This window comes from Protopterus annectens, chromosome 2.part1, assembly GCF_019279795.1.
Source record: "Protopterus annectens isolate FY-2018-M chromosome 2.part1, PAN1.0, whole genome shotgun sequence".
Classification (NCBI taxonomy): Eukaryota; Metazoa; Chordata; order Ceratodontiformes; family Protopteridae; genus Protopterus; species Protopterus annectens.
Genome location: NC_056729.1, coordinates 928,212,833 through 928,237,740, shown reverse-complemented (window position 1 = coordinate 928,237,740; position 24,908 = coordinate 928,212,833). Strand labels below are relative to the sequence as shown.

At 42.1% G+C, this 24,908-nt stretch overlaps 1 protein-coding gene across 1 annotated transcript in view; it reads left to right on the top strand.

The window, feature by feature from the left end:
* Window positions 1–4,714: 4,714 nt before the first annotated feature.
* The window catches only part of SRD5A3 (steroid 5 alpha-reductase 3), a 304,080-nt gene continuing 283,886 nt past the window's right edge, over window positions 4,715–24,908 (top strand). The window contains exon 1 of the mRNA XM_044062559.1: window positions 4,715–4,953. Within this exon, the coding sequence (XP_043918494.1) occupies window positions 4,733–4,953 (221 nt within the window). The 5' untranslated portion in view covers window positions 4,715–4,732. The remainder of the gene's footprint in view (window positions 4,954–24,908) is intronic.

Below are 24,908 nucleotides of genomic sequence, written 5' to 3'. Positions count from 1 at the left end.
TCACCATGGTCACTCTGTTACCTAGAAAACGTGGGCTTTGTATTAGAACATTACCCCACCTCGATTTTCGCGCAGGAATGGGCATGTCCTACACGACTGACAGGGCCGATTGAAGCCATGCAGATTATACAATGAGATGGTGAATATTCATTCTCTGTCAGTTTTTAAACACAGGTGTCATGCTTTTTTATGTTATCTTTAGAGTTACTATAACTTTCACTACATGATATATAACAAAGACTAAATAATAATTTTCTACACTTATAAAAGTGTACCTGTTGAAAGCACTGCATGTCCTGGGTGTCTGACTTGCTTTGTCACTTTGTACTTAACTACATACTGTGTTGCAGGGTAAGCAGGTCAGAAGGGCAGTATGTACGCAGTATCCACAAGTTCCCATTTTGTACACCGTACCCATAAACCATGCACCCCCCACCTTTGTTTTAATGTTGTGCAGTAATTGCTTTTGCAGGGGGGGGGGCACAAGCCCACCTGCACCACCGCCCCCAGCTTTCTTTAAGCTTTTTTTCTGGAGATAAACCAACAAGCAATATTCTGAGGCACTGGGACAATACATACATTAAATGCACCTTTACAGAATACGAATTTTAAGTCTGTGTAATAGTTTTTATACATGCAGCATATTATGTGTTCGCACCCCTCCCCTTTAAAGAACTCTAATTCTCAGCGTAATAATGTAATAGTTTTGTATAAATGCAGCATATTCCATCTTCCTTTGAATAGGCAAAGCTGTTTGGATCGGTACAGCATTCACATTCTGCCAAATTAGTCCAAGATGTAATTTACCGAAGCTTTTGATCACTGCAAATTGGAAGTCCTGGTACCGGCAAATAAGGGAGAAAAAGCTTTATATTGAAATAATTACAATGTTTAGCATACAAAACTTTGAGGATGGTTTAGCCATTTTTATTCAAAGCACTTTTCAAAATAAACGTCATGAGCAAAGTGATGGGTGGGGTTTGGGTGGTCCTTGCTACTGCACATCTGGTGGGGGTAATGTTTTAAGACAAAACCGAAAATGTGCGCATACAACTATGCATTAAACAAAGTGGAAACGCTTTTTTGGGGAAGATAAAGGAATCCCACTCTATACCCAAGTAGAAAAAAATGACGAAATTGAAGTGTATTAACCCACCACAGAGTTCGCGCAGGTATGGGAGTGCCCGCCATAATTGACATACAGGAGGGCGGGATTAACAACGGCAATGTGCCATGATTGACACGCAATCCATAGATTGATAAATCCATAGAATTAAAAACGGAGCAACTATTCTTGTTATCAAGGCTAACTAACTTCACTAAAAACATGGTTAAATCAGGGGTGCACACTTCTGTAGTAACGTACTATTAATTAAAAACAGAGCAACTATCCTTGTTATCAAGGCTAACTTCACTAAAAGCATGGATATGTTTTTATTTCAAGATAATGTTATCCACATTTGTATACCTTCTCTCTCATCTGTCAGTTGCAGTCTGTTCAGTCAAAGTTCCGTATTTGAGCAATAATACAGCCATTGTTCGTTGTTAAAAATGTTCCTGACTTTTTGGCAAACTGCTTAACGAAATTACATTTTCATGCAGTAGGATGCTGTATCTTTTATTACGGTACGTTAACGCAAAATTTGAAGGGGAATGGTGTGGGTGATGTTCCTCTTTCAAACGACAGGCTTTCAGTAGGTTTACACTTTTGAAGATGGTAGTGGTTGTGTTGGAGACGTACTATCCCATTGTTGGATAACAAATGAGCTGCAACATTTGGGCTCTGCTGCTGTTAAGTGTGTAGAGTCATTATCTTCCCCTCGAAAGGGGACAGACAAAAACCTTTTCTAAGGGTGACAGACACTCTGGCATCAAACCACTGCACACTAACACTCCTACCATAAAAAATATATAAAATAAAGAATTATTTGTATTATCTCCATATCTCACTATTATTGCTTTAACAACTGCTTCAGGGCTGACAGCTGTGTGATCATTGAGCCCTGATAACGGAAAAGTACCGTATTGGGTTTATCAGTTCACTAACAAACTCTCGCTAATGGCCATGGGTAACCTGTAAGTGGTTGATCTCCCCTTCCCCATGCTTACACTTATCAAGGGTATCAGAACTTGTCAGATCACATCAATTACACAATTAACTTATGTTTCGCATATATTACCTTGTGTTATGGTGACATCTTTCAATCAAACTATGGGCGGTGCAGTCGAAATGCTCGCAGGCGGGGTTTGGGCACGGCTTGCTACTGCACATCTGATGGGTTAATACACTTCAATTTCGCCAAAAAAATCTAGTCAGACACTTGTAGGACTGTCATAGGTTCACTAAAACTAAATTAAATAAACCCTTCAAAAACGTTAGTGCAAGAGCAGAAATATACAACACAATTGCGTAATCTCCATGTGCAGTACCTCGCAGGATACGCAGTAGCAAATCCCGCCCCAAACACACCTCCAGCCGCACAGACCCCGCACCCGCATGAATATTCACATGGCTCCTACTGTGGCAAGGCAGCATCGGTATGAATATTCAAAGCATACCACGGCAGAAATAGTTTAGTTGAACGTAAAACGTGTAATACTGACATTTAAACTTGTATTGTGCTTAAAAAGTGTTTATATTTAATAATACATTTATCAGTTATGTTTTTTATTTTAATAACGAATGTTTATTTTGTACATTAAACAGCTTTCGTCATTTCCAGCAAGTACACCACTTTAACTTCTTTTTCAACAAAAATGAGACAAGACAGGTTATTTTTAGGTATGGAACAGTACATATTTTCTGTTGTATGCATGGTACTGGTCACTGCTGTCCTGTTAATTTTTGCTTATGTTGGGGAGGGTTCTTCATCACTGCCCATCTGGATTGTTGTATTGAAACTATTGAAAATGTCCCTCACTCGAGCTTTCCTTCCAAGACCAGCTGACATACCTAGTTAATAAATAGAAGTAAATACTTTTATTTATCAGGTCAAACTAGCAGTTACAGAGTCTAGGTAGATTAACTTCTGTAGCTTTGTGCACTGGTCATCAGTGCAACACAGAAATAAAACCGTTATAATATTAAGGAAAAACGTTGTACGGGTCAAATGTAAATAAAGCTAGTAAAACTTCTGATATTTGTATTAAGCTAACGGCACAGTACACACGATGTGGAAATTAGCACGCCTGTCATTCGAACTCTATTTCCCCTGCCAATGAGTTAAGACACGCCCAAAGCTGCGCAGAACTGCGAGGTACTACACCCATAACTGTTGCAGTTTTACTTCCAGTGGACTTCTTTCCTCGTCCAAAACAAAGTGTTAATCATACATCTGAAGTGTACCTCAACACGAGGAACGTACCTCATTTGGGGTCTTAAAAAGTTAACGTTCCTCGAAGTTCCACATTGAAGTAGTCTGTCACACATTCAGTGCTAGGAATTTTTTTTAAATGAAATCCATGGTAAATGGAAATTAATCATATTAATTCATTAAATGATCTTCTTTACAAGTAAAACCAGCATATTTTAACCATCCTATGACGTTCTTAGTTGGAAGTTGTTATTAAGCCGTGAGTATGTGTTCCACATTTTGCCCATTTGTTCCACGTTATGAAGGCGAGTGTTCCTCATTTTGGAAATGGAAAGTGGAGAGCTATGGTGTCAATTAACTTAAAAGCAGTAAGGACAGAAGTTGCGAATAAGCTTCATCCTCTTACCCACGCGTATAATTGGTGAATTACCAGCTGCCTAATAAATATAGCACGAAACATTTAAAAACTGCTTTATTAATGGCGAAATATAGGTCTAAATTAGCTTGTGTTTTGGTTACATCTTTCAATCAAACGGTGGGCGGTGCAGTCAAAATGGTCACAAGCGGGGTTTGGGCGAGGCATGCTACTGATCATCTGGTGGGTTAATACACTTCAATTTCGCCCCCTAATGTACAACTCAAAACAAGTGCTCTATGGTCGAAATGGAAAACTGGCTGTCGTATCTCGTTTATAAACATTTACGAGAATCAATTTAAGCATCAGAGTTTTCCACTTCTTGTGCACCAATGTCAAACGTACATAACTTCTAAAACCAACTCACGCAAGTGCAAGCAAGTCACCCCAAACGTAACATTTTATAAAAGAAAACTACAACATCCACCCTAAATGAAATGTACATCACTTTTACAATCAAGCAAAGTTGCTCCACAACTTAATACGGAAGAGTACACTTAGATCTTACAGACCATACCTGATTAGGGTTACCACCTGTCCCACTTTGCGAGGGACAGTCCCTCTTTGGGTTGTTGTGTCCTGCAAAAAAATTGGAAAAATGGCAAATGTCCTGAGATTTTAGGACAAAATTGTTTCCTTTATTTTCTTTAATAGTTGCATAAAACCATCATTTTTTATCTGAAACACCTAAATGTTATAAGAAACAGAATAAGCACCTCAAATGCTACAAAAATAAGCTTTTATTCTGGCAAAAAAGTGAAGTTCTGTCCTTTGTACTTGCCGTGGGTATGTTTTGTCCTGCAAAATCTGATGTTTCTACAAAAAATGTCCCACTTTGGACATTTGAAAAGGTGGCAACCCTATACCTGATCCACTTTAGATCTAAGTTTCCCGCCATCTTTGACTGTGAGCAAATACGCCGTGAAATGCAAGTCGAAAACGGAAACCACGCAAAAGCAGGAAAAACAACACAGTGTCAATTATATCTGGTGGTTTAAATAAAATGCAGTTAACGGAGGGGCTCGTTTCTAATTTTTCAATTGTGAACGCTGTTTGGTTATTTTTTGGTTTCGTATTTTTTATTTCTTTTAATATCCATGTGTTCATAAAGGGGCCTACAAATTCTATATTGCATATTTTATTTCAGGATTTCATTCGTTATGGCAAAAATAAGAAAGACCTTCAGCGACCTAAAAGACTATACAGTTTTGACGTCCCTAAAAGGTAAAATTACTGCTTTAAATAAACGACCTATTGTCAGGGTATTAAAAAGTGTTGCATTTCGGTTATCTTGTTATAAAAGTTTCCTTGTTGATGTCGCCATTCTTTTCAGTCCCTCTGTATGTAAATGCGTGGCAAACTGTTTCCACAACTGTTGAAAGGGATTGGGCGATGTTTCACAACAGTACAGCCCCATGTGCAGTAGTAAGGGCCGCCCAATACTAGTTGATGTTTTTCTAAATTGATGAATAAACATGTCCACGTTTTTTCGTCGGTATGAATATTCGACGGCATGCGGATAGTGTGAATAAGCTTATAAAGTTATTAAAATAGGATTTGTATAAGCATGCATTTTCTGAGGAATATGAACTATGGGCACAAATCTAGACATCCTGTAGAAATCGAGACAGTTGAAAAGTATGTAATACAGCCACGCATCAGTCTAAATGGAAACCATCACTGTTTCCTAAGTATTAAAACTGTCAAACTTCTTGTCGTTCAGATATAATACAAAAAATTGTTATTTTATTGAATTTCTAAGTTTATAGAAAACTACTTGTACGCCAACGGGCGAATCTTACGTATTCATATAATTTCTACCTTACTCCGCTCCGTATTCTCTTCCTACATGACACTAGGAAAAACACTACTAATATATAGGTGCACGCTAACCTAGAATGTGAGCAGTTGTAAGCTGTAACTGGGTGAAAATAAGGTACAGCAAGATAGTTTTCGGGGTCAAGTAACCCTCCTGTTAAAACCGCTGGTGGCTCTAATTTATTTAAACAAGTGGTCGGTCACAATTATTCTATCTTTCATTCTTTTACGATGTAGGTGGAGATGTATCTGAAAACACACACTTCTTTTGACTTTGAGTACAAGCTACGTGAACATTGTCCGAGGTAAATCTGCGTGGTATGTCAATCGTGCATTGTTTGTATGGTACCTCACAGCCACTACCCATGTCAGTCACTCTGGCCACGCCCATTACTGCTCAAAACGACGGGATACTGTTGTAAAACTATGCAAAAAAAAAAGTCGGACTTCACACTTGTTGACAAAATGAATGCTGTAGACGTCGAATTGTTCCTGTTTTGTGTGTCATAGTGTTTCAACCTTAGAGCAGTTGTTTTACGCATCTTTGTGTTTGTATACTGTGTGTCAAAAACTTTCAAGATATTTGTGATTTTCCACACAGCAGGACAGTAGTTTCCAAATAGGGATTGTCTTGTGTAAATGGGGACAAGCATACCCCTCAACCTGTTAGTCAGCGGCGTCTGGTCACTTCAAATTAAAGGAGGACTGCAGGAGACAGCTGAATGGGTGGGACCAATGGGAAGGGGTGTGGCCAACTAGAAATGTGGTGGAGCTATGGTCAAAACCACAACAACTGGAACTTTAATTAAATACGCTGCCCTGGGTGCCAAACAGTCATTACGAGAGTCCAAGCAAGAAAAATTGAAGTGTAGAAGAAAAAAATATTTCAATGCATTGGCTACATGGCAGCTTAATATCCAGATGGAAACGGGTTGTGAGGCATGAGAAAATAAATTACATTTTAAATACATTACTGGAATGCCAGTCAAAATCAAGTATAAAAAAAACAAGCAGCACTCGCCTCAAACCACTACTCCTTGCACTGCAGTTCTAATTGAAAATTATATTCAGCTTTATAAAATTACCAAGTAACATGCTAAAAGTAGCAATCTCTGTGATACCCTCACTTGTAAAAATGTTTCTTATCCAAAAAAGACCTGCTGGCTGACACAACTATCTATTTGTTTCATGGGGAAGAAAAGTAGAAAATGAACAGGAAACCAGCTCAAGATAAATTTCTTAAAGGATTCCTGCACAAGTTCTGGACCACACATGATAGATTGGCATTCTGTTTAGTTTACAGGTAAGCCTGCAAAGATGACTGCGAGTCTCCAACAAATGTAATGATCTTCTGAAAATACTGTAATCCTGTCCTTTTATTACAAATACTGGCATATGCATTTCAGTACCCAAGGCTTGTACATTATCTAGTTATGTAAATATTCTCTGCATAGCAACAACAAAAAGTCTTTCAGTGCTGGTACAGTATGCTTATTAAAGCTTACTTGCATCTTACAATCTCCGACAAGCTTACCTGATGGTCATTAAATCATTGCTACTTAAACAGGGCACTGTGACAACATGCATTTCCTGAATAATAAGCATAAATCTACAGTATAAAAATATGACGGAAAACCAGAACATTCTGCAAAATCAAGGACAGATGAAAAGCCACGGTCGTACTTGTGGTCTACTTTAGATGGGGGAATACTCTGCACACTTACACTGCATAACTGCTCCTTGCCTTCCTTTGGAGTCATCCAGAGCCACTACAATGGGGTGTGGGGTGCAACAAGTATGTCATAATTTGAAATGTCTCTGTCTGACAGTGATGGCTCTGACACTCATACCTCTCAACTTCAGAGCAAGACATCTGGACAAAGCCATACATAAAACTAGAAGTGGGACACAGGCCCAAAAATAAGGACAATTTTTAAATATTGCTCTTATTAACTTGGATAATAGAACAGTAGTAGGTCTTGCATTAGTATGAATTTTCTGAAGGGTATGAAATCTGAAACTCAAATGTCTGTCATTATTTTCTAACTTCAATCTTTAATGACTTGCCACTAATTTGCCAGAAAACCACAATTTTACAGACCAAAATGTGATGCAAAAATGTAAAGTTGCCATACAATACAGCTGGGAACCTGTCAAAAAATGGACACCTTTTTAATGTTAACAATGTTGACTTGAGCATCTGCATGCATTTCTGAAATAAAAGTAATCTATAACTCTGATCATTACAGTTGTATATAATTGTAAACCCTCCACGTTTTCTTCCAAAATTGCTATTTTGAGGAGGGATTATTAGGGGAGAGCAACATTTTGAGCCAAAATTGGGGACAATGGAGAGATTTAATTCTACAAAGCGATCTGCCCATACCTCTCAACCTCTTAATGCAGGAAATCTGGACAAGGCCAAATATATTGGGGGAACATACAAACGCTACTAAAAATTGCTCTTGTATAAACTTACAGTTGATGGAATAACAAGTCTTGCATTAGCATGCATTTTTTGAAGGTTTTGACGTTTGAAACTCAATGTCTGTCATTTAGTGACTTCATTCCTAAATGATTTTCTAGAAAACCACAAATTTTATGAGGAACAAACCAAAAATAAGAAGCAAATGTCTATTCATTCTGCAAACATATGGACAACTGAGAGGTATAGTTCAACCGGAGCTGTCTGAGTTTGCTACCTCCCATCACAAAATCATGGTCGAATGGAGCCTCTCCCCTGCAACCATTCCAATGTCCCATTCCTTGGTTATTTTGCCCCATTTACCTTAAACACTGTAATGTGCATACTGCTTTACTTCTGTGGTGATTTGGATTTCATTTGAAAGTTTTATTTTGCATTTTACAGCACAAACCGTAATAGATATCTGTTAAAACAAAACAATGCAGTCTCTCAATGAAAATAGACTTGGCATTAAAACTTCTCTGCCCTTGAAACTCACATGCATTGAAATAGCATTGAAAACCACATTCAAAGAAAATACATTTTGCCAGTGGCAGATAAAGATTAACTCTGGGCTGTTTTCAAAATCGTAGGCCCCTTGAACATGAAACATGCACATGCTCTTTGATGCACCTTCCCGACTGTATTACATTATATTCCTTGTACAATGCAGTACAGTTGTTAGAAGGCATTTTAAATTTATTGTTTTGAACATTTTTCCAGTAAACAATGAAAGAAAATGCATACACCAATGACAAAAACTGCCCAATTCAGAATATTTCCATCATAAAAAGTCTACTCAACCTTCTATAGTCCACCAGTCTCAGTAAATATGCACAATTTCTGAAGTAGTAAAATGCACATTAAAGAAATCTGTAACTAATAGAGGTTGCTGCTAGCAAACAACTTTATATGTCATTGTTTCATCTACAACTAAAGTGCCTGTTGCCCTTGAAGAATAAATTGCCTATGTTGCATGTATTAAAAAAAATGATCAGCTAGTAATACCGCAATAGGGAATGGATAGCAAACTGATAACTAGTTCATAGTTACTAGGTATCTTTGCCAAAAAGGACTGCAGCATTCACCCCCTTTAGAACACAGTACAGTATCAGCAATGCATCTACTTACTGTGGGAGTAGAACCCACAGCCTTCTGCATCAAATGCAAGTACACTACCTGTTGTGCTATTAACAGTGCAAGCAGACTTAGCATAAGCAGCACTAAACTTTTATTCCCCTGCAGCTCTCAGCTCCTTGTAAAATCTACTTGACACTCAGCTGTATCTCTGAACTTTGCAGCACAAGAAATCTGGAAAAAGCCAAAATTTATTGGGGGGGGGGGGCAAATGGTCAGAAACTAGGAACACATTTTAAACATTGCTTGTATAATGTTGGAAAGTTGCTAGAATAAAATGCTGCATTACCACCGTACATTTCACTGCCACATCTTGAACCCAGGGGACCCTGTGTAAAACAGATATGCCAAATCAGCTGTTTTATGAAAGAGGAAGACGGAAACTTAAAGGCTACCATTTAATGAATTCAGTTCTCACCATAACACAGCTGTCAACCTCTTGGCACAAAACACCTGAACAAAGCCAATAACGGGTGAATACAGCCCCCAAACATTCAGTTCTCACCATAGCTCTATTAGCAAAAAACACCCGGACAAAGCCAGTAATGGGGGAATATAGTCCCCAAACTTATTCAGTGAATTCAGTTCTTAAAATAGCTCTCAACCTTAACACAAAACCTGGATGAAGCCAATAATGGGGAATACAGTCCCAAAAATAGGGACAAATTTCAAATATCCATCTTATACACTTGGAAAATTGCCAGAACAAAAGATTTTGTGTTACCATGCACTTTCTGAAGAATACGAAGTCTGTTACTCATATGTGTGTCATTTTTAACATTTGTTAACCAGGAAAGTCTGACTTGGAACAAAAGCTAATTTTTAGCAGAGGCCCAGGGAGAAACACTCCGGACAGACACATGTCTTTGTAAGATGGGAGGACACAAACAGGGAGGGCATACAGACTCCACACAGAAGGTAAGGCACCCCAGCCAAGGATCAAACCAGAGAACATGTAGCTGTCAGGCAACAATGCTACCACTGCACCAATGCACTACTGGCTTTGCAAGGGCACAAAAATACAGAAACCACAGATTTTATGAGGAACAGAACAAGTATGAGGGAAAAAATCTGCAACATTTTTACAAATGGTGGTGGGTAAGGAATTCAGGCTCTTGTCACCTGAGCCCAAGGTGCAGGGTTCAAGGCTTATTCTCTACCCACCACCATGTGACACGCACACCCACAGGATAGATGTAGATCCCTTCGTTGCAGCATTAAATCCACAACCGTTGGAGCACTATAAGCCTGCCTGTGCATTACATCTTTCCCTATGTCCGTTGGAGCATTAAATCCACCACAGCCCGCAAGATCTTCCCCCAACGAGACTCCCAGCCTGCCGACGTTGCAGTCTTGAGTCCAATCCCTCTCCAGTGACAGTCTATGCAGTTACAACTACATAGACTTCTGGGATCTCTGCTCTTGAATGTGTCCTAATCCGGACTGCTGCTGAGAGAGTCTGTGCATGCTCCAGACTGTCTCAGCAGCAGTCCGGATATCAGAAATGCTGCTATTGTGCATGCGAGAAGGTCTGCTATTTGCAATTCGTTTTTTATTTATTTTTTTTCTTTTCTGTTTTCTTTTCTTTCTGTTTTACAGCTGGGGTGGGCTGCAGTCTGGCAGACCAATAGCACGGGCCACCCCTGCTGTTAGTGCAAGAAATCTGGACAAAGCCTGAGAAAATATGTTGGGGTCAAGGGCTCAAAAATAGGGAGAGATTTTAAATACTGCCCTTATGAACTTAGAAAGTTGATAGTAGCAAGGTTTGTTTTAACATACATTTTTTTTTGAAGGATTTACATTCTGAAACTCAAATGTTGTGTATTTCGGCTTTTCCCGGTTAGAGGTTGCCACAGCAGAACTCCGGTCCGCTAATGATTGGCAATGGATTTTTACGTGCAGAGTTGCCAGCCCTGACGCACAACCTTCAACGAAGATACACCCATTCACGCATGTCTCCAGACAGAAGACGCTCTAGCTAAGAATCGAACAGGACAACGTTTTACTGTGAGGCGACACTACCACCACAGTCACATTCTGAAACTCAAATGTATGCCCTTGTTGCTGTCAGTCCTCAGACCCCTAATTGGGAAAAGCCAAAAGAAGAGTCTCACATCATCCCAGTGATTTGACAAAAAAACACAAATTTAATGAGGAGTTGGTTAAAAATATGAGGCAAAAATCTGGAAAAGTTGAGAGGCATGGGGACAGGTGGTAACCTAGACTGATCTTTGGGAGTTCTGTATCAGAAAGTATTGTCGTCGTCCCCCCCCCAGCACGCATGACCTTAATTGCTTTGTAGAAGTATGGTCCATAACATTGTTCCCAAACCCAAAAAGGGGGGGTAAAAACAAATACGCTTGTCATTTAATGTGTACAGTGTTTTGTGGTGTTTTCACAATGGTATATTTTGTTGGGTTTATATCAGATTATACAGTTTGGAAATTTCATTTGGTTGACTCCATATGTTCGAGTTTTCAGAAACTCCCAACAAAACAACCAAAATCTGTGATCTGATATTGTCACTTTCATTCATTCCTCAACCGTTGGATTTGGGTCCGACCCACTTGATTCCAGTCTGCCACCTCTTACAGCTTGTGGAACATTGAAGCTCCTGAGCTTCCATCATACCCATAATGCAGTAGTCCTCTACCATACCTCGGATCTCATTTGCTGCTTTTGTGTATGAAAGTTGGTTGTTACTCTCCAGGTGTAACTTCTTTTTTGTGTATAATACTAGAACCTACTTGTTCATAACTGATATTTTTATTATACTTTTTTAAATTTAATCCTCTCCTGCCCTTATTATACTATCTAGTGTATGTTTCGAAATACCATTGTTGGTATTTTTCCCTTTTTCTTTCCTCTACCTTTTAGATAGTTACTTAAGTTACCATTGCTGATGTTACTTCCTTTTCATAACTAGTTTAAAATTAAAAAAAAAGTCTGAAACGTTTGGGTTTTAAAAATGTAAAGCCTGTGGCCATTTGTCAGATGAACACTAGTTTTGTTTATTGCTTAGGTCAAACTCTGCATGCAATGTATGTCAGGCCTTTAATCTAAGGGCCCTTATTGACCACAAAACTAAATTAATGTTGAGAGGATTACTGCCCTCTACATCCTTTGATACAGCCTCTGGGGCTCAACCCCCCCCCCCCCGAAAGGTGAAAAAAAGTGGTCAAAAAGCACCCATCAGACCCTTCAGGTTCTTCTGCTCCAAGCTCAGAACTGCCACTGAAAATATCTAAATCGTCTGATCTGATTCAATCTGATCCAGATACTAGACCCTCTGATCCAAAATCTGTGGCATCGGATCCGACTCCCTCTGCAAAGAAACACAAGGATAGGTCTCCTCGGATCCGGTGGTCTCTGACTCTGGATCCGATACCAATACCTGGATCCAATACCAATACCTCCCCATCTCCTTTCCTGGAAAGACGCCACCACTCCAGGTCTTTGTCCATTGCTTTCTCCTCTCAGTCCTCCAGAAGTCTGACTGAAATGCATGTGGATAGGATGAGGAAATTTCCATGCAAATTCAAATGGGGGTTCTCAAGGCTCCTACCCTGTCAGGTCCAGAGACCTTCATTAGGACTATCCTGCCTATTTTATCTCTTTCTTTGATCCAATCTGTGGTTTTGGAGCAGTTGGATCTGAGAATCTCTGCTCAATCTGTTTTGGATCTGAGGAGTCTTGTTTCTTCTACAGCGATACCATCTCTGAGTGGGCTGTCTCCGAGCACGTCAGAGCTATAGCATTGGGGTTGGATCCGAGGTGTTGCATTCGACTTTGATTGTTAGGGCCATCTCTGACCCTTGGAGCCTTGGCAGCTGTTCTCTGACCCCTGCTTTGAGTGGTTTGCCTTAGAGTTAGGAGACGATGGTTTGGAAGTATGCATTCTCTGAGCCACCGTTTTTTTTCTCTGAGGTATTTTGTTTTCGAGGTAGCGGAGAGAGTTTTCTCTGCTCCAAGAAAGGACGCATCCTCCTTCCTCGGCTCCTACTTCCCAGACCTATTTGTCTTTGCATCTTGAGCCTCAGCTTCCTACTGCACAAGGACAGCAGCTCAAAGTGTCTGGGATACCCTTCAGGTTATATTGATATCTTCCGATACTTCTCTGGAATATTCTGCTGAAGAAGGCCCTAGGGAGAGAGTGCAAAAAGAGCCACTTATACTCTCCCTAAGAGTCTGTCATGGAGAGTACTGAGGGGGAAGGGTCCCCAAGATTGCCACCTGGCAATGTCTCATTTGGAGATGTATTAGAGATCCTCAAGCAAAAGGGTGGTTCATCAACAATCCTTCCCAAGAAGAATCCGTATTCCTGGAAGCCTTTGCCTGTTAAATGTGGTGGAGTTCTTCAAATGTATGATCAAGGCCATTGACTAGGGCAGATCTGTGCACACAGCATACCTTGACATGGGCAAAGACACATACCTTGACGTGGGCAAAGACACTTGACACAATCACCCACTCTGGCATTACTGATAAAAGTTAGCAAACTGAATATAAACCCCTTTATTGTAAGAAGGGTTTGCCAGCTGGCTCACAAACCAGACACACACTGTCAAAGTGGGTGATTCCACATCACTCAGCAGACCTGTCACCAGCAGGGTGCCACAGGGGTCAGTGCTGGGCCCCCAACTGCGTAGTATATACTTTTCAGAAGTTCAGGCCAAAACTAAAGGGATGTGGCAGACAAGAGTTTGTGGGTGACTGCAAACTGGGTGCAATTATTAATCCCCAAATGATGTAGATATACACCAGGAGGGTCTTGCGCAGACCGACTGGTGTCTGTCACAATCTCAAACTGAATATAAAGAAATGCATCATCATTCCCTTTGGAAAAAAAACATCCCTTTACATTATCAAACGCACAACAATACCCTAAGTACCCATGAAGTGAATAAGGAATCTGGAATTACAGGTAGATTATGACCTTAACTTCGACCAACATGTGTCTGCTGTAGTAAGGAAGGCTTTCTGTGTAGCACACTTTATTAGTAAAGGCATCGCCTTAAGAGCAAAGGAGGTTATATCCCCTCTATACTCTGCAGTAATCTGGCCCAATTTGGCATGTACTGTACAAAGCACCTGCAACAACTGGAGAGACCTCAGAGGTTAATAACAAAGAAGATCAAGGGATTGCAGCACATGCCCTACATAGATCAGCCGAAATTCCTGTCACTATACTCTGTATTTTATAGACTTCTTAGGGGGAACTTATTCCTGGTGTACAGAACAATCTCAGAACCAAGCCTAATGAACTTGCTGCATATCTGTAAATCAAATGGGACTAGAATTACTTGTTCCAGGGACCTAACGAAATATGTCCTGAGACTTAAATAAGACATGCGGAGGTACAGATTTGTCTCCCAGCAACTGCCACGTCTTTGGAATAGGCTGCCAATTCATGTGAAGCAGGGCACCTCTGACACTGTTCAAGAGGAACCTGGACGAGTGGATGGGACACTGTAAATTCTTTCTGGGGATAGCACCCACAACAGTCCTTGACATGGGCAGTCATTACTAAATGCAATCCTGAGTATTGACTAGAATATTTATAATATTACATTAGGATGAATTGGCGAGGTTTGAAGTGATCTCTGAGTCGATAGCCCAGCAAACTGCCATGTCTGAGTGTATTTGATCTCTTAACGGGAATAAAAGGAACCTGATTCTGTTGAACTGATCCCCAGGATATCAGACAGGATAGCGGTACCACCCAAGGACCAGGAACATTGGAGCAAGGGAGTACCAGTTGATGAAATGGTTATGGAGGCGGCCAGAAAAAGGAACTTGCAGAACAGAGTTCCTCTGTTCATTCTCCTAATAGAGTCTAGGGCATTGGACAGATTCAGGAAGCATGTATATGCTTCAGCGAACTTTGCACTTCAGTCACTGAACTATTTGGCACACTTACCAGACTCCAGAGGGATTTGATTTAATCAACTCGCCAAATCCTTCTCTGGGACCATTTTAATCAACTCGCCAAATCCTTCTCTGGGACCATTACATCTGAGGCAGAGAGCTCAACTGCCTTAGTTGGCTGCCCTACAGCTCATTTCAAATTCTTCCATGTGGCTTATCTCACAGATGCATTATCCAGGTGTGAGCAGGATGGTAAGACCCTGTCTGCTGTGGGTGTATGTTTTTCTCTTCCTCAAAGGACCTTTTCTAGGAATCGGTGAGGTGGTCAAAAAATGTGGTTCCGAAAGTCATGGAGATGGTTCCCTCCTGTGCCCTTGGGGGAACTAACTGAAGATGGTGCCTGCACGACAAAGGAGGCCCACAAAACCAAGGGCCCAGACACGCTTTCTCTGACAGATCCTACCAGTGCTTCTGCAAGGAGGCCCGATTGTCCACCTCTGGAGACAGTCATGGTTCATTTATCCCTGCATCAAAGAGCCTGGTTAGAAATTACAAAGGATTCATGGTTGAAGAGGATTATTTCCAGAGGCTGTATAATACCCACAACTTTGGAAAACATTCCTAATGTTCCACCCAGTCAGAGAAAAGCAGCAGCACTAGATATAAAAAAGGTGTTAGAAAAAACATCATCCAAGAGGTCCCCCCAGACCAGAAGTACTTGGATCTTACCGAAGATTCTTTTTAGTATCAAAGAAAACTGGAGACCAGTTTTGGATCTCAGCAATCTGAACAAGGCAGTTCAGTACACAAAATTCCAGATGGTCAGGGTTCAGTCAATTATGCCTTTTCTGCACAAGGATGACTGGATGTGCCCAATAGATCTTCAGGATGTATGCAATCTTATAAAAATGAACAGACTATCTGAAATATTCCTATGCTTCTGGCTGGGAGCCAGTCATTCAGAGCTCTGCCCTTTGGTCTCACCACAGCCCAACCTCAGGGTGGTCACAAAGTGCATGGCAGTAGTGGCAGCTCACTTGAGACTGTTAGAAAAATGTGTATTAGTAATATGCATGCTTAGTGCATTCGAGGTTTAAAAAGGGTTAATACATTTATTCTGTTCACACTGCATAAATCTGCAGAAGCTACATTCCAATCCTGTTATGTCATATGCACAGCTGTGATCTGCTTATGCTTTGGAAATGAACAGGAAAGCATTTGATTTCTGCTAATGACATGAAAATAATAGTAGATGTTTCATTTCTACTAATGTCATGAGATTTAAACAAAGTTATTGATTTTCTGCTTATGCTATGAGAAAAGTACATAACTGCTGAAAAACTGAAAACAAAGGCTGCTTGAAAATATAAACCGTAGTCAGCATTACTTGTACCTAAGCTAGAAATGTACCTCGAAATGTAACACATATGTATTAGAACTGCACAATTGAAGAACAGAAAGTTTGTATGGGCTAAAAATAAAGCCCCAAGGCCAGGTTGTTTTTCTCAACTTTTTTCATAAATCCAGTCATGTCAGCAGGAAATCCAAGTAACATTTTCTATGTAACACATAGTGAGTTTTAAATCTGGACATGTCAGCGGGAAATATAAGTAACATTTTCTGTAGAATAATACAGAAAGCTGTGTCTAACTACGTCAACTATAGAAAAGTAACATTTCATAGAACTGTATAAAAGAAGCATACTGCCTACTAGTAATTTGGGCAAAATCCTGTATCTGCATGTTTTGTCTCCTTGCTGCAAGTAATAAAGGGTGCCATACCTGAACCTTACGTAAATTGGTCTTTGAAGTTTTTTCCTTTGACAGATTGGTCCTTCGAGCTGGAACCCTCACTTCACCTCTGATCAGACGGGCCAGGTGGTTGAAACCGTACGGGGAAGAAACCATATTGGTTCTTCTTATTTGAAAAGCCCTCCGGCTGAATTGTCGTACAAAAGAGGCCAGACACTTTCTGATCTGCGACTGAAGGACAGGTCTCCACGAACCAAGTGATCAATCACGTAGGCTCAGGTAAGGTGAATCTACTTTTTCTGTTTTAGATCAGGGACTAGATTTGTATTGTTTTTGTCAAGACTGTGTTTTACAAGTCAGGGACAGAAAAGATTACTGTCTTGTCATAGATCAGGAGAAACAGAATAGGTAGGCAGTCATTCTGAAGAGACTATAACAAAATCCGTGGTACCACATTAAAAATAAGTGAAGTTACGTAACTATCAAAAAAGGGTAGAACAAAATGGGTAATTGCTAACAAGTTGACAGAAAACACCAGGAAGGACCCTGTTGACCAGAAACGGTAGAGTCAAATGTACAGACCAGATAAACGAATTTGACATAGGTTTCGTCTTTATTATACAGACTTCTTCAGAATATGAACACATTTAACCACTCCATTGATGTTATATACACTACAACAAATACATCCCACCCCTTCAATTACCCTATCAGACAAAGCTCAATCTAACAAGCATATCCTAAATTTAACTTCATTAACCCTTCAAAAGTAAAAAGCTATAGTTTCAATCCATCTCCACAATATTGTGTTACATATCAAAATGTGTTAAATACGCAAAATGTAAATGTAAAATAAACATTGTTAAGTTGTCAATCTCGCCTTCATTCTTGCTTGATGGGTTCGGAGCCGATCCCTCGGCTCCGACTCGGCACTTGCTAAGCTCGAGAGTCACTTTTACCAGCTCGAGGCAGCCCCATATCCCATGATGCAAGGCGGTAAGTACCCAGATCTCGTTTGCCGCTTCGCTTAGGAGGTCTTCTTTTTACCAGCTCCTGGTAAGTTGTTCACTTTTGTGATATTTAAGCCCCTTTTTAGTCAAAAACCTTTTATTGATAGTTTTTAAGTTTAATTTGTACCCTTTCTGACAGAAATTCCCTGTCTCCTTTAATTTTTTGTTAGTTAGTCAATCTTTTCCCTACCCCATCCCCCCCTGTTAGGGTGTGTGTGTTGGTTTATAGAATACCTTTTGGTATTTTATTTAACTTAATTTTGACTGGTGTGTGTGTGTGTTTTTTCGGCACCATGTCAAAGGAGAGGGTCTCAGGTTTTAAGAAGTGTGACTCGTGCTGTCAGAAGATGTCTCTGACAGACGGTCACACTTCTTACCTGTATTGTCTGGGCCCTCTTCACCTGCAGGACTCCTGTGCTATTTGTCACTCCTTCAGCCAGAGAGTCCTGCAGGAGAGACGGAACAAACTGATTCTTAGGGGCCTTCTTAAGCCGGAGGGCTCTCCGGCTAAGTCGGCTCCACCAAAATCAGTAAAACCTTCCAAGGCCCAGGCTTCTGTTTCTAAGCCTGCGGCCTCAGCTCCGACTCGTACTGAGTCGAGATCGGCTCCGGCTGGAGCCAATTCTAGCTTGACAAAGCCTTCGGCACCGATGGCTATCTGTGCCGAATCTGTATTGACCACTTCGATGTCGGCTCCGATCGGCTCCGACACCCATGTGGCACAGGCATCGGTGTTGGCTCCGATCGGCTCCGACACCATTACTTTGGTGGCTGTATCGGCTCCGGCTGGAGCCGATACATCGAGGCTTCCTGTCGGCTCCGAGGTCGGCTCCGACAGGATCTATTGTATCGGCTCCGATGGCTCATTCCAGGAAGAGGTCGAGGTCTCCTTCCTTGGAGCCGATACTTTCGGCTCCGGCTTCACCTCTTCTATCGGAACGGAGCCATCGGGCCGATCTTCAAGGTCATCAGGTTGTCAGATCATGACCTAGAGAGTGGTCAGTAGATTACTCAAGTCACAGGTACTGGCCCAAATGTTACACAGTCCGTCTCAACAGGCGACTGTTGGTCCACACCCGTTACAGTTCCTCCTTCAACTCTACCCCAGAGCTTGGAGTTGGAGTCTTCGAATGGTTACTGCTACGGCTGGAGGGCGGATACCCCTTCTGTTCCTTCAGCCTCTACTCTTATCTCCTCTTCGAGACCTTCCTTAGAGGGATTCGGTGGTCGGGCTTCCATGGTCTCCTCCGAGGGGGTGAGTGGCATCGGACCCTTGTCCGAACCCGCTCTTCCCCTTGGAGCCTCGGCCTTGGTGAGCTCGGCTCCGACATCTGCCTCTGAGACTTCCCTTCGGTGGTCCCTGGGTTCCTAGCTCTTCGAGGCGGGTTCTCTCGGACCTGCCTGGGAGGGGAGCATTCGAGGTGATGAAGAGTGTACTGGCCACTGGTATCAGTCAGCAGTCTGTTCCCGTAGCTCCTCCCTCTATAGTACCTGTTGACATCTCTGCCACTTCTCTTGCTACAGGACCCAGAGATCCTCCGCCTCAGGTTTCCCCATTGGGAATTTCCCCCTCTTCCGAGGATTCTCCTGATGTTTCGGGAGATCCTCCTAGGAAGAGGACTTGTAAGAGGAAGCATGTAGACTCCCCCGAGAATCCCTCTGAGGATGAGTCAGTATACCTAGAGGCGTTTGGATCTCGGCCCTCCACCTCCTGGGTATCTCCGCCTTTCGACCCCCTTATGCAGGTGATTGCACGAAAGGCGTGGGCAGCTCCTGATTCTGTAGAGCCAGTCCCTAGGAGGCCTTCAAAATTTATCACTGCCCCGAGCGACAAACAATTCCTTACTAAGGGTGTCCCCGCTGATGCCATGGTGGTGGCTGCGGCCACCAAAAAGGAACTTGCAGATCCTTCCGTGCCCGTCCATCCTCCTAATAAGGACTCTAGGACCATGGATAGAATGCAGTGGCGGATGTTTTCCTCAGCGACCTTTGCTATCGTTCGCTGAATTACCTATGTCACTTCACCAGACTCCAAAGGGATATCCTGAAGGAGCTGGGAGAAGTAGTTCAGGATCCTACAGCTGCAGGGGCTCAAGAAAAATTGCTTCTCAGCTAGGAACCCTCAATTCCATTGCAAACTCCTCCATGCGGCTAATATCTTATGCTGCGGATGGAGAGTAGAGCCGCGAGCACAGGTGTGGCTCTTAGGCGCCAAGCCTGGATGCGGCTATGTGATTTTCGGATCCCTTTAAGGCGTCCTTCACAAATTCTCCCTTTGATGGGTCAGCTTTGTTTGGCCCTCAGGTGAAGGAAACCTTGACCAGGTGCGAGCAGGGCGGCAAGACTCTTTCTGCTGTTGGAGTCCGTTTTCCACCCCTTCTAGGCCTTATCCCAAAGGACAGAAGGGTGGGAAGATGTGGTTCCGTAAATCCCAAGGAGTCACGCGGATTCACGTGGTCAGTTTACCCCTAGAGGCAGAGGGGTAACAATAACAGGCGCCGCTCTAGAGGCAGAGGGAGTCCGAAGAACCAGGGAAACAGGGAGCCTCTCTGACAAGCCGTTTCAGCATCCCTGAGGTGTTGCCCGGCTGTCCCTCCTTGGAGCCAGTCAGGGCAACATTATCACTGTACCCAGAAGCCTGGCATTCCCTCACTCAAGACAGATGGGTACAGTCGATCATATCCAAGGGTTACATAATTCCTTTCGAGGAAAGTCCTTTCCCCTCAAATTCCCTTCCAGATGTACCACCCGGTCTAAGGGACATTGCAGAGTTAGAAATCGCAAAACTACTGCAAAAAAGAGCCATTCAGCCAGTTACAATAGACCATTCAGAGCCGGAATCTACTCAAGGTTCTTTTGGTCCCCAAAAGGCGGGAGACTGGAGACCAATATTGGATCTCAGCAGACTCAACAAGTCTGTCAGGAAGACAAGATTCGAATGGTCACTCTTCAGTCAATTCTGCCCTTCTTACAGAAGGACAACTGGATGTGCTCAATAGATCTTCAGGATGCGTACTATCACATCAAAATTCACAGGCGCTCCAGGAGATTTCTCCGCTTTCGGCTGGGGTCCAGTCATTTCAGTTCAGAGCCCTGCCCTTTGGTCTCACTACAGCCCCAGAGTGTTCACCAAATGCATGGCAGTGGTCACGGCTCACCTGAGGCGTCAAGGATTCCAGGTGTTTCCGTATCTCGGCGACTGGCTCCTGTCAGCCACCACCAGGGATCAGCTTATACAAGCCAGGGATTACACAAAAGACCTGTGTTCTCATTTGGGCATCTCAATCAACGAAAAGTCATCATATCGCCCTGCCAGTCTATTACCTTCATAGGCAAACTTAAACACTGTTCGGATGTCAGCTACCCTTACAGAACAAAGAGTTTCAGACATTCAGACTCATGTCAGGATCATTCTGGCCAGCAAGAAAATACAGGCCAGAATGGTTCTAAAGGTATTGGGTCTCATGGCTGCGGCCATTACTCTTCTTCCCTGGCTCGATTCTACATGCCTTCTTCAGTGGATGCTGTTCACACAGTGGTCATACCAGCAACTTCCAATCGTCACCAGATTCTGGTGACACAGACATCAAAGAGCATCTTGCTTGGTGGATCACATCGTCTCAGGTTCACCAAGGCAGGTGCTTTGTACCTCCGTCCCCGATAGCCACTGTCACCACGGATGCCTCCTGATCGGGTGGGGGTCATTATCAGGGCAGGATGGTTCATGGGGCGTGGCAACGTTCGAGTACCATCTGCACATAAATGTCCTGGAGATGAGAGCAGTGCTTTTAACGTTGCAAGCCCTCAACGACTTTCTTCCCGTAGGGACAATTTGCAGTCCACACAGACAACATGTCTGTAGTTTGGTATATCAACAAACAGGCGGAACCAAGTCCTACCCTTGTGTCGAGAAGCTCAGACTTTGGCAATGGGCGATCTCCTCTCATCGGTTTCTGGTAGCAACGCATATCCTGGGAAAACCAACATTATAAGCGGACAGATTGAGCAGAGCTATCCTCATGCCTCACAGTGGTCTCTCAAGCAATCTATAGCGGAAGAGATTTTTCTGGAATGGGGTCGTCCATGTTGCGATCTTTTGCTACTCCCCAAAACAGCAAATGTCCAGACTTCTTCAGCCTCTTCCCTCTATCAGGCCATCCCCAGAGGCGCTCTGACCCAGGCTTGGCCCCAGGGACTTCTTTATGCCTTCCCTCCATTTCCTCTGATCCCTCAGGTGATCCAGAAAGCTACCGTTTTGAGAGCCAAATTGATTCTCATTGCCCTTACTGGCCTCGACAAGTTTGGTTCCCGTTCCTCCATCATCACCTTTTGGTGCAGCCGTGGCATCTGGACCCAGTGCCAGATCTTCTGATTCACCAATCCGGTCAGCTGCGGTCAATCCCTTCTCTCAACCTCACAGCATGGTTGCTCCACTTCCTTCCTTAGCCAGGCTTCCTTTGATCTCTAACCCAGTTAGAGACATCATAATAACTTCACTAAAATCCTCTACCAGGAGGATTTACACAAACAAATGGAAACGTTTCTCTTATTGGGCTAAGGCCCAAAATATTGATCCTTTACTGCCCCTGTTCAGGCAGTTCTGGACTTCTTAGCAGAGATTTTTCATGCAGGCTCCTCTTCTTCCACAGTCAGAGTTCAATTGGCTGCTATTTCCAACTTTCATGTCGGGATAGCAGATCATAATATTATGTCCCATAGGCTCTGCAGGAGCCTTCTTGAAAGGAATTTTCCTACTAAAACCTCCAATCAGGAATCCTCCTCCTCAGTGGGATCTAAATTTAGTGCTGACATCCTTGATTCTTCCCCTTCGAGCCAGCTGTTTCTTGTTCCCTGAAATATCTTTCTTGGAAAGCGTTATTTCTAGTGGCTATTACATCTGCCAGGAGGGTGTCTGAACTTCATGCTCTTCGGTTCGACCCCTATTTGGTTTTCACAAAGACAGAGTATCTTTGAGAACTAACCCAACCTTTTTACCTAAGGTAAGCTTCAAAGAACAATTTGAATCAATCCATTGATCTCCGGTATTTTTCCTAACTATTCAGACAGAGCTGAACAAAAGCTACATTATCTTGATGTCCATCGTCAACTTAGATATTATTTGGACAGAACAAAAAATTTAGAAAATCTGATCAACTTTTTGTTTCCTATGCGGATAATAAAAAGGCCTTCCTGTTTCTAAAGTGACTTTGTCAGATGGCTTTCTTGGTCATCACTGAAATTCATACGCTCAGGAAAACAGCTGTGCTCAAAACCTAAAAGCACATTCAACTAGGAGTTTAGCTACTTCTACAGCTTTTCAAGCTAGACTTCCTTTGGACACTATTTGTGCAGCGGCCACTTGGGCTACTCCTCACACTTTTGTTTCCCATTACAAATTGGACTTGGCCTCAGGGACAGAGCCAGTTTTGGCTCTACAGTCCTCAAGAGTTTGTTCCATTGAGCCACCCAGGATAGAGGTGCTAGGGGCGGTCCCATCAAGCAAGAATGGCGAGATTGACAACTTAACATTAAGAAGTTATGTACCTACCATAGCGTTCCATGTTAGTTGTCTTCTCTCGCCTTCTTTCTAGACCCTCCCTCCTTCCCCTGGCCTGGACAGACCTTGTATAAGAAACTATTATGCTAAAGACCATTCAGACCTGGTCCTTTTTCCATCTGTAAGTTTCTTCTCCCTTTGGGAAGTATTTCATGCTTGGTGTTATTGCCCTTTGTCAACAAACGAGATCTGGGTACTTACCGCCTTGCATCATGGGATATGGGGCTGCCTCGAGCTGGTAAAAGTGACTCTCGAGCTTAGCAAGTGCCGAGTCGGAGCCGAGGGATCGGCTCCGAACCCATCAAGCAAGAAAGAAGGCGAGAGAAGACAACTAACATGGAACGTTATGGTAGGTACATAACTTCTTATTCATATACAACCAACTAAACACTGCTTATGACACCCAATGTTCTTAAATTGCATAACAAAATATCATGTAGTCTAAAAAAACAACAATAATAGTTAATCATATAAAAATATAAAATTTTCTTTCACGAATTTTAAGAAATTAAAAAAAATTCTTTCTGAAAAATAACATTCCATAACAATAAGAAATAAAAAAAAGTTTCTTAAAATCTTTTTTTATAAATAACATTTTCAACCCAAGATGTGTTTTAATTTTAGTAGGGGCAATATGCTTATGCAATCATTAATTCCTGGAAATACTGTAGCATTTAATGCCAATTGCCATCTCATTTCATAAATATCAAGATGCACATCCAATACTGCACCTTGACCATCCCTTTTTATTTGCTGTATTACACAAAATCTAAATCTGTGCTCTGGATGTTGCTCTGGATGTTGCTCTATGTGCCTAACTAGGGCATTAGTATTTTTCATGTGCCTAATATCCAGGATGTGTTCGCTAACTCTATCCCTGAACATCCTACAGGTTTTCCCTATATAAAAAGCTGGACAACCTTCACATTTAGCCATATAAACAACATTTTTAACATGACAATCAAAATGGCTATGTATACCAATAACCTCTCCCTCAATAATAATTTTATCACCTGTAACAATAATATATTTACAAACGCTACATCTACCACACCTAAAATTCCCTTTACTCCTGTGTGAATTAACATTCTCCCAACTGGAGTTTGCAGGTGACTCAAGCAATTGTTTAAAAGACCTCCCTTTCCTCTATATGATTTTTGGGGGGTTGTTCAATTTTCTTCATACGTTACTATCCAATTTTAATAACTTCCAATTTCTATTTATTATTCCCACAATGTGATCCATGTCATAATTGTATGTAGTGATAAAATGCAATCGGCAGGATTCACGATGGCTTGCACGGAGTCTAAGAGTAGTGCAAGACTCCATGCAGCCATCGCGATCCAGGAACAGGCTGTATGTGCGTGAAAGAGAGCACCTAAAACTGCTCTTACATGGACAGGGTGTGGATATGCTAATTACCTCACTTGCAGCCGAAAGGCATGCAAATGAGGTAATTTTGCGATCCAGGAAGCAGAAACCTGCCCATGTAATAGCCGTGTTATCTGCAGAAATGTACTCTATTGATAACTGAGTACCGTTCTGCAAATAACACAATGGAGCCTTAATCAGCT